The 10,741-nt window shown below is 33.5% G+C and overlaps 1 protein-coding gene across 1 annotated transcript; it reads left to right on the top strand.

The window, feature by feature from the left end:
• The first annotated feature begins 1,533 nt into the window (after window positions 1–1,533).
• Window positions 1,534–7,920, top strand: LOC129894253 (cyclic nucleotide-gated ion channel 1). Its single transcript, XM_055969858.1, has 8 exons — window positions 1,534–1,690; window positions 2,363–2,589; window positions 3,003–3,555; window positions 3,942–4,154; window positions 4,474–4,757; window positions 6,049–6,160; window positions 6,575–6,811; window positions 7,021–7,920. The coding sequence occupies exons 2-8, from the start codon at window positions 2,561–2,563 to the stop codon at window positions 7,717–7,719; spliced, it is 2,127 nt and encodes a 708-aa protein (XP_055825833.1). The 5' UTR covers window positions 1,534–1,690; window positions 2,363–2,560; the 3' UTR covers window positions 7,720–7,920.
• Window positions 7,921–10,741: the final 2,821 nt, after the last annotated feature.

Genomic DNA, 10,741 nt, shown 5'->3' with positions numbered 1-10,741 from the left:
TTTTTTTAATGTTGTCTATCATTTATAACTTTTTGTTGGTGAAAAATGGCTAGCAAAAGCTTGCAAGAAATGGTACATTCCCCTAAATAAAAACTCTTGCAAATACGAGCGAGATTATTGGGCTTGTTGGTGCTACTTAGACATACACATAAACGGCCCAACTGATCTTCTTGTAAAAATGCTATTTTTATTACATTAAAATTGTGTACTGTTTCCAAGAAGCGTGTGTTAATATTTGGTACAACATTAGTCGTTGTTAAAGCTAAAACACAGATGTCAATTATTTATAAAATTGCACGTTTTTCTCTTTAAATGAGTTGATTTTTAATTTCTACCCCTTAAATGGAATAATCTTTAATTTTTGCATTTAAGAATTAAAACTTAGGAAAATTTTCACATATGACAAATCTTTTAAGGATAATTACTCCATATGAGTATAGTTTCCCCAATTATTTATAATGGCAAACATAAATTTTGCCATTATACAAATGCTGTAGCGAATTATACAATCGCTATACCAACGAATTATTTATATACCGAAATATGCAAACACTGGTATACATATGTATTTGTCTATCTGGCAAGCGAGATTGAGAGAGAGGAGGAGAGAGAGGCGAGCGAGATCGAGAGATGGAGGTGAGAGGCGAATTGTATATGTATATCTGTCGAATTATATATGTATATTTGTAAAACAATTATATATATGTAATTGGTATACATATGTATTTGTATATCTGGCAAGTGAGATTAAGAGAGGCGAGCGAGATCGAGAGAGGGAAGAAAGAGGTGAATTGTATGTGTATATTTTTCAGAAAAATTATATAATGATAACTGATATACATATATATTGTATATCTGACAACGAGATTTGTCATACCGAGTAAATAGTTTGCTGTGAGCTGTAATTATTTTAAACTATATCCATATCGCATAATATCTTAGAAAGATTTGTCATACCGCGTAATTTTTCCTAAAACTTATGCATAGTAGGGCATAAATTCTTTAAAATCTAATATCATGTCTGTACATAACTTTTAAGATATGATAATACAAAAATGTCCTGCAAAAAAGTTATTTATTACGAGAGGCTTAAATTAAAGATCAAACACAAAATATGGACTAAAGTGCAAATTACATCAATTATTTGTATAAAAATCCATCTTTCTCATCCTCTAATACTTGTTATTTTTGTACACTAAGCACTGCAAATGAAGACTCCTCATTGTCATTTTTATACTTTGCTTAAAGAAAGAGATGAAATTAATTGCAATATCGTAAAGAACAACAAAAGTAGAAAACCATAATAATTGAACAAACATATAAATGCAAATAAATAAACATAAACAAGAAGAAGAAAAAGAGGGGGAAAAGAAGCAAGCGCGCCGTCGCCGTTATTTTCGAAAATAAGCACCTTTATGAGAAAGAACCGAAAATATAGAGACCGGTTCAAATACTTGCATACAGTCCATGACCCATTGACCCATCTCTTTGTTGTTGTTTTTTCCGTTTAAAAGCAAATTAGATATATCAAATCAAAGAAAGACAAAAATAATTCAAAATCAGACCTAAAGAAGAAGTCTCCGCGAACCTTCCTTCACTCAATAATCATCTTCGTCTTCTTCTTCTCTCTGAAAAAAGCTTAGTTGTTTTTTGCTGTATCATAGAGTTTGTCTCCGGAAAATTTGATTCGGTATGTTTCACTTCTATATTGTTTTTTCAATCCTGTTGAAATTAGTAGTTGTTTCATTCGGATGGTTGAAATTTGTCAGTTTAAATTTCAGTTTATTCTCTTGTTAAAGTGCTTAGTATTTGTACTGTGAATTTAATTTTAATTTTCAGTTTAATACTAATTTTAATTTGATATTATTTTAGTGACGTGTTTTGGGGAAAAACTTTGTTTTCGTTGATTGTGGACTACAGTTTGTTTGTTGTAATGCTTCTAGTACAAATTACTAACTTTGAGAAGAGGATAAGAAAATGCTTTATGTTTTGATGTATTAGATGATTGTATCTGATATAGGGATTAATGTTATGAATATTAGTTGACCTTGTTGGAAGTTGGAGCATTCGATATCGTTGAACTTGAATGCAAGTTTAGGCTCTTGTTTTTTTGTTTTTTTTTCCTCTATGGCTATGTTGTGTGTAAACATTTGTTATTGAACAATTTGGCTTCCCCCTCTCTGATGACAAAATTATGTTATAACTGACTGAGCAAGTTCAGTTCCTGATTCTAAATTTTATGATTTTTGTGGGGAAGAGTTTTGGGGTTTCTGGTTTTACTGTTATAATAATAATAATATGGGAGGAGCAACATATCATCCTATAAGCTTGTGTAATAAAATTTCCAGGGAATGCTATGTAGGACCTGGATGTGTTACTCAAGGCGGTTTTTATGAAGAAACCTGTCGTCCTTTGGAGGATTTTGGAAGTTTACTGCCTCGTGGAACAATAGAACCTTGTTGTCCGGCCCTTCTCCCGACCTGCGCATAGAGGGAGCTTTAGTGAACCAGCCTGCACTTTTACTGCCTCTTGGAACAGTTTGATGCAGTGACTTTAAGTTATGAATCATCGGCAAGAGAAATTTGTGAGGTCAGTTTCTGTGAACCTGGGAAACCCCTTTTATTTGTTCACTTATTTATTTTATATGCTATCCACTGGATTTTTTGTTTAGGAAGCATATTGAACTAGTTTCACTTGTCTTAATGTTAGCATTTGACATAGAAGAGGAAATCGAATGAGTGAACAGATTAGAGAGAATGGAGAGCAAGTAATTATGGAATTTTTAGGAAAGAGAAAAGCTGTGTATCCATCCCATATTCTGGTTTTATGTGGGATTACTTTATTTTGGTAAATCCAACCTTGTAACATAAACTTTAACCTACTTGATGCGAATTAACAATTCCATTGTAATTTAATGTAGCAAAGTTTTATTAACCGTGGATCAATTTGCTGAGACGTCTGACTCTAAGCTTGCTTCTGCACTTCAATTGATTTCTATGCAGGTTTCAGGATTGGAACTCAGAGAAAAGCTCAGAGGGGAATTTTCCATATAAAGATGGAGCACACAGGGGCAAGTTTGGAGTGTTCTCCAATGAATTACACAAAGCCCTGGAAAGTGGTTCTGGAAGGATCAAAAGCATAATACATGCCTTAAATTCTTGTTTAAGTTGTCTTCTGGCCAAAAGTTTGGGATCAGAAAAAAAGATGCTTGATCCTCAAGGACCTTTTCTTCAGAAGTGGAACAAAATATTTGTATTATCTTGTGTAATTGCCGTCTCCTTGGATCCTTTGTTCTTTTACATTCCAGTGATTGATAATAACAACAAATGCCTGCATTTGGATAGAAAAATGGAGGTTACAGCTAGTGTTTTGCGTTCCATCACTGATATCTTTTACCTTCTCCATATTGTGCTTCAATTTCGTACTGGTTTCATCGCCCCTTCATCACGTGTATTTGGAAGAGGCGTTTTGGTTGAAGATGCTTGGGAAATAGCTAAGAGATACTTGTCCTCGTACTTCTTAATAGATATTCTTGCAGTTCTTCCTCTACCACAGGTTAGAATGACTTCTCTTCGAAATGTTATTTCAGTGTTGATTTAAGGAATATTCTTCTTTTACTAAAATGACACGTGATTGGTCAACTGTGTTGATGATTTATGTTGCTTCAAACAAACCATGATTCCATCTGTCGTGGATAAAGGTATATCTCCATGATATGGTGCATTTTTTGGCGTTAGATGATTTTGTGAACTTTTTGTGTTGTCTTGTGCTTCATGATGCTAAGGGTGTTGTATGTTGTTAAGCTAGACTTTGAGCTGTGAAAGAGATTGTACTGTGACAGTGACTAGTTTGATAACCATAATCATGCAGCTCTTTACTATGCAAATACAAATCGTATATTTATTGTTTAAACTCATGTCCTTTTTCTGTTTTTTTTTCAGGTTGCAATTTTAATTGTCATTCCTAAATTGCGGGGTGCTAAATCATTGAATACGAAGAATTTGCTGAAATTTGTCATCTTCTTCCAATATATTCCAAGGCTCCTTCGAGTATATCCTTTATATAAGGAAGTCACTAGAACTTCTGGCATACTCACTGAAACTGCATGGGCTGGAGCTGCATTTAATCTCCTTCTTTATATGCTTGCCAGTCATGTAAGTTTGTGATAAGCTTGATTTAAGTTCTGAAAAAGGCTCACAGACCAGCACTCTGCTAGTTTAAATGTGTTTGAAAATTACTTTTGGGATGACTGTATTTGAAGGTGTTGTTATAGGAATTGATTTTATTTTTGGATTTGGTGTTTTAGGAATAAAGTTAGTGAATTTCACTAATCATAAGTTTTCCCTGTCATGCAAATATATCATCCACAGTGATTCAGTAATATTAACAAGTAGTTAGTCATCATCTTTTACTTGGTACGCTATTATTACTGGAACATTATGCAGATATGAGTTATAATCTGCTTTTTTTTAGGTACTTGGAGCCTTTTGGTACCTGTTTTCTATTGAACGTGAATCTACTTGTTGGCAACGAGCATGTGGAAATTCATCTGCTTGTCATCATTCTTCATTGTACTGTGATGATGATCATACAAAATTCAAAACATTGCTAAATAGTTCATGTCCTATAGAGACACCAAATGCAACACTTTTTGATTTTGGAATATTCCATGAAGCCCTAAAGTCTGGTGTTGTGGAATCAATGGATTTTCCACAGAAGTTCTTTTATTGTTTCTGGTGGGGTTTGCAGAACTTGAGGTATGCTAGCTCTATGTACTTGAGTTTTGCATATTCACCTGCATGTTGCTATTGATACTTTTGCTCTTTTGCTATGTCTTAACCATATTTGTATGTATTATGCTGCTGTTCACCAGCCATATATTGGAAACAGAGGTAGGAAGAGTAGGAAACTCCTTTTGGGGCTAGCTTGTGGCTTATTTGTTGTATATGTGGCTTGAGCAGAGTGTAATTAATTTGATGCTAGAACATTGGGAATGTCTCTTTTTAAAAGATTTCATATTGGTCTCCAATATTGACATTTCTCATTGAGGGGAGGGTAGGAGATGAATACTTGGACAAACAAGCCCATTCTGCTGATACTGCTAGTGCAAGACATGCAAAAGCATGCTTGGTGAGGGGAGGGTAGGAGATGAATACTTGGACAAACAAGCCCATTCCGCTGATACCGCTAGTGCAAGATATGCAAAAGCATGGTTTTATGTGCAAAAATATCTCTACATGTCCATAAAGAATGGCCTGGAATTATTTTTTTCAGGATAAGTTGTTTTATAACATTTTTGATATTGAAATTTGGGGGAAAACCTTAGTAAAAACACATCTCTTTTGATTGCAATGAGGTTAAAAGGATATTTTAAAGACTAGATGTGTGTTCGTTATGAAGGAAAATGTAGTGGGTTTCTTACTTATTTTCTTGTGTTCGGTACGTAAGCAAAAAATATTATCCTAAAAACATTTATAGATTTAGAAAAATACTATGGGGGGTGGGGAGGTAGGGATGTGGGATGGAGAGGTGAGGGGCAATAGGGGGTGGGGGTGAAGATGAGGTGTGTTGGAGGGTGAGAGGACACAATTAATGTGGAATGTCACTAGTGCAACTTGTTTTCCCTACTCTCATTAGAGAAGTCATTTTCCTCATTTTTAGGGAGCTTTTTTTCCCAAAGAAAATGTTTTCCAAAATATTTGACCAATCGAACATGAGAAAATTGCAAAATATTTTCTGGAAAATGTTTTCCTCCATTCCAAACACACCCTAGATTCATTCCCAAAGAAATTGCACTTACTATGGAGATCTATTTACAAACAACAGCTTTGTCTTTCTTAGTTTCATATTAGGCTTTCTTTTGTTCAGCCTTGTTTGTATGTCAAACTTTCTAAGTGCTTCTAATAGGTTTAGCTTTTTATCCCTGGTTGACCTTTATGTTTCATAACTAGAATATCTCTCTGGAGCTCCAATTGTCTACTGTTCATTTTCAGTTAGATTTCTTGTTTGCTTTCATTCTAGCTGATACTTTGCTTCTTTGTGTTGCAGTTCCCTTGGTCAAAACCTCGAAACAAGTACCTATGTCTGGGAAATTTGCTTTGCAGTTTTCATTTCCATCGCCGGCTTGGTGCTATTTTCATTTCTTATTGGAAATATGCAGGTAGATTTGTCTCATTTTCAGTTCTATGTTAAAGTTCAGGCAATTCACCAATTATAATATACACTAAAGTACACACCAAAAATGATTGTTTTTCAGATTTGTCTTATAACTGCGAAATGATTTTTATAGAATTCTCATTATATCCGTTATATATGTATGATTATTCTTGATGTGCCTAATGTGGTTAAAACAACTTAGAAAGGTTCTGTAAATGTTTTGTGGGCCATGCATATCCAGCCTAGAAATGTCTTTTTGTTAACAGCATTGTTGTGAAGTCAGTTGCATCTAATAGATGAGAGGTAGGTGGGAAGTTTTTTCAGGCTAACTGATAGAATATTGTTTTGACTCGGTGGTCATAATTTATTATCAGTGTCCACTATGCTCTGATTAACTGAAGTATTTGTGGTGTGACAGACATATCTGCAGTCCACAACACTCAGACTAGAAGAGATGAGGGTGAAAAGACGAGATGCAGAGCAGTGGATGTCTCACCGCTTACTCCCTGAGCACCTCCGGGAGAGGATCAGGCGCTATGAGCAATACAAGTGGCAGGAAACTAGGGGTGTTGATGAAGAGAATCTGATCCTCAACCTGCCTAAAGATCTCAGAAGAGATATAAAGCGTCATCTTTGTTTGTCTTTGCTAATGAGGGTACGTTGTGTTACTCCTGCTTTGCATCTCGATAAATATTTTTTCTTGTTCTTCTATGTATGTCATCGTCACCTAATGACTTCTGCAGTAATAAGGTTTTCTGTGAGTAGCCAGGTTAAAAGTTGTTTTTTTTCAATTTATGTTTAAATTTACTTGTATTCATTTCTTAGTTAGTATTCTATTTTGATTACATGTATGGATTTTTGAAGGTTCCAATGTTTGAAAAAATGGATGACCAACTCCTGGATGCACTATGTGACCGTCTCAGGCCTGTCCTTTACACTGAGAACAGCTTCATTGTGCGTGAAGGTGATCCGGTTGATGAGATGCTTTTTATAATGCGGGGAAAACTATTGACTGTAACCACTAATGGAGGGAGGACAGGCTTTTTTAACTCTGATTATCTAAAAGCTGGTGATTTTTGTGGAGAAGAGCTTCTTACTTGGGCTCTGGATCCTCATCCATCAAATAACCTCCCAATCTCAACCCGAACTGTCCAAGCGCTCTCAGAAGTTGAAGCATTTGCTCTAGTGGCCGATGATTTAAAGTTTGTAGCCTCTCAGTTCCGGAGACTTCATAGCAAGCAACTCCGCCATACTTTTAGGTTTTACTCGCAGCAATGGAGAACCTGGGCAGCTTGCTTCATACAAGCAGCATGGCGCCGTCATTGTAGGAAGAAGCTAGAAGAATCTCTTTGCGAAGAAGAAAACAGATTACAAGATGCACTAGCGAGGGGAGGTGGTAGCTCGCCAAGTTTGGGTGCTACTATCTATGCATCGCGATTTGCTGCTAATGCGCTTCGTGCTTTGCGGCGCAATACTGCAAAAAAAGCAAGGATGGCAGACAAGATATCACCCATTTTGCTTCAGAAACCAGCTGAACCAGATTTTACTGCTGAAGATAAGTAAGTGCAAGTGTATTTAGTATGTTGTAATGCTTGGCCTTCTTGTACATGATTGATTACATGTTTATACTGTATATAGTTTGGTTGTAGCTTCTTTGTAGCAATATCTTATATTTCAACCCCTCCATGCATATTGGCAAGAAAACATCATTTTGTACAAAGGAAATGATAGGCTTCTTCGATTAGTAGTGATCTTATATTTCAATCTCCTATGCATAACTACTACTCCCTGCGTTTTAATTTATTTGTCTTATTTTCCTTTTTAATCCATTTCAAATAGTGTCTATTTCCTTTTTGGGCAACTCTTTAATTCTGACTTTCCATATGACATGTTTAAGAACATAAGATTAAAGGACATTTTGGTACATTCTATATATATTTAGTTTAAGACTACAACATAACTTCTTTAGTTTCTTAAATTTTGTGTTAAGTTAAAATCAAACAAATTGAAACAGAGGGGGAGTATTTGTTTGTTTTCAGCGAACACTATTTATATAACATAAGAAATGGTCAAAATGAAGCATTGATATATAAGGGATACGAGTCATGGAAATGATTCTGGCTTCTGCTCCATTCCCATTCTTCAACATTTTATGTGTCCTGTAACAAGATAACATAGTAATACACTAATACCTAGTTATTTTACCCCATTTTGGCTGAACTTCCACTACCATTTTCATGAGAAAAAAGGGGAAAGATGGGAGTCAAATTCAGGCCAACCTGAAGAGCTTTTTACATCCAAACATAACTCTGAACATATATATAGTCTGATGGAAAGTAACAAAAGAAACCTATAACAAACAGTTCGAATGAAATCAAACAAAAGCATTTGCGTGTTGCCAATAAATTTGAAGATTGCTAGATGGGCCATTGGCCCAAAAGGTCTAAAGGATAAGGCTTCGGACTTGCATTCTCACGGGTCATTTGCAATTTTGCCCCCATTTCAAATAAAGATGAGTGTCAAAACCACACTTAAACTATTCTCATTTTTTGAGTTTCATAGCTAAATTATTGAAAGTGTGAGTTTCATACCTAAATTATCACTTATTAATTTGAGAAACACACTTCAGTAGTGCGTGTAATACAATCTCTCTGCGCTCTCTAATTTTTGAAAAAATCTTGCCATACGGATAAAATATTCTATATTGACAAAAAATTAAATAAAATATTAATATTAGTTAGAAGTTAAAACTAAAGTATTTCTATCCCAAAAAAAAATTATTATTTTTAAAAAAATTATTTTTTTTAAAGAAAGTTAAAAATATTTTTCTCACTCACTCCACCCCCTCCACCCCACCTCCCTCCGACAATCCCCCGTCCTTTTATTTTTTATTTTAAATTTCTTGTATAAAATATTTTAAAAAAAATTCATACTTCAACCTCCCCAACTCCTTCCTAAAAAAATGTTATTATTTTTATTTTTTAAAAAAAATAAAATTCTACTCATTCATCTAACTCGCTCTTAATTTGTTTATTTTTTTATTTTTGCCGTTCTATGTTAGATAATGTTCATAGGAAAATATTTTTTCTATTTGCGTACCAATTAACAGAAAAAATATTTTATTTTAAGAAAAGTCATGCGACAAGTAAAAAATACTTAACTAAAATCATGTGTATGTAACTAACAAAAAATGAGAAAAAAATTTGGAAGCATAGGGTTAGGTAGGACGGGGTAGAATTTTTTTTAAAAAAAATATAAAAAATAATATCTAAATTATTATTTGAGGGGGGTGGGTGGGTAGGAAGATGAAGTAAGAATTTTTTTTAAAAAAATTTTATAAAAGAAATTTAAAAAATAAAAATAAAACAAAAAATTTGGGGGGGGGGGGAGGGGGGAGTATGGTGAGAAAAAGTGGTGGAGTGGGGTAAAAAAAAATTATATTTTATTTTATAATTTTTTTTGGAGGATGGGGCATAGTAATACTTTAATATTTAATTTTACTTTTTTATTATTATTAAAAAAAGAATGGATCCAATTTTTGGATCGAGGAAAAAAATAAAATTTTAATAATTTATTTAATTTTTGTCAAGGTGAAATATTTTATCTATGTGGAGTGTGATGCAATAATTTTTTTTTAAAATAAAAGAAAGTGTAGTACACACACCATGATGAGAGTGAAATAAAAGAGAGATGTGTGTTTCTCAAACTAAGAAGTGATAGTTAAGGTATGAAACCCACACTCCCGATAGTTTAGGTATGAAACTCAAAAAAGATGGATAGTTTAGGTATGTTTTTAACACTTATCTCTTTCAAATATATAAAATAAACTAATTAGTTTACAACAAATATAGTCATGTTTTATTTACATAAAAAAAATGCCAAAATCATAGGTTATATACAATGATTATACAATATAACTTGTCAAAAGTCATAAAAAGTATACATTGACTATACAATATAGATTACTTATACATGAGCTATACACTGAATATACATTATGATACACTCAAAAATTGAATATAGCTTGACTATAAGTGAAATATACGCTAACTATACATGCCTATACAACGAATGGCCATTTCTTTGATAATTACTTTTGCCGAATGGCCATGTGACGTTATTATCCCTTTAATTTTTGCCTCTAATAACAAATAATTTTTTTGTGGAGTGTATATGTATATATATTTATTCGTATCATAATATACTATAAGTTATGTTTGGACATAACTTCAATTTCTAACTAACTTTTGTCCCACTAGACATAAATTCAATTGCTACCGAACAAAAATTAAAAACCAACCATTTGAAGGGCAGAATGTGCCATTTTATGCGTTCTCACCCTTTCTAAAAATAAACTTTAGAAAAAATTAGAGCTTACCGATTGTATTTATAATAATGCAGAGCCCCAGATTATAAGGGTGTCAGAACATATAATTAGTAATAATCTCTGATATTAAGTGAATCATTAGTAAACTCTATTTTTGCAAATGAATTGTATTGATATATAATCACTGTATAGATGATGGTTATGCTATGACATATGCCATATTTCTAGAAACTATAACAAATTTGCTTTATGAAATTT

This window comes from Solanum dulcamara, chromosome 7, assembly GCF_947179165.1.
Source record: "Solanum dulcamara chromosome 7, daSolDulc1.2, whole genome shotgun sequence".
Classification (NCBI taxonomy): Eukaryota; Viridiplantae; Streptophyta; class Magnoliopsida; order Solanales; family Solanaceae; genus Solanum; species Solanum dulcamara.
The sequence above is the reverse complement of the archived record's forward strand: the minus strand, read 5'-3'. Positions and strand labels throughout refer to the sequence as shown.

Excerpts from the sequence above, each read along its gene's own strand:
- LOC129894253 (XM_055969858.1), top strand. The coding sequence starts at position 2,561 with ATGAATCATCGGCAAGAGAAATTTGTGAG. Across the intron at positions 4,155-4,473 it reads TTTATATGCTTGCCAGTCAT|GTACTTGGAGCCTTTTGGTA; the intron begins GTAAGTTTGTGA and ends GCTTTTTTTTAG. Across the intron at positions 6,161-6,574 it reads TTCTTATTGGAAATATGCAG|ACATATCTGCAGTCCACAAC; the intron begins GTAGATTTGTCT and ends GTGGTGTGACAG.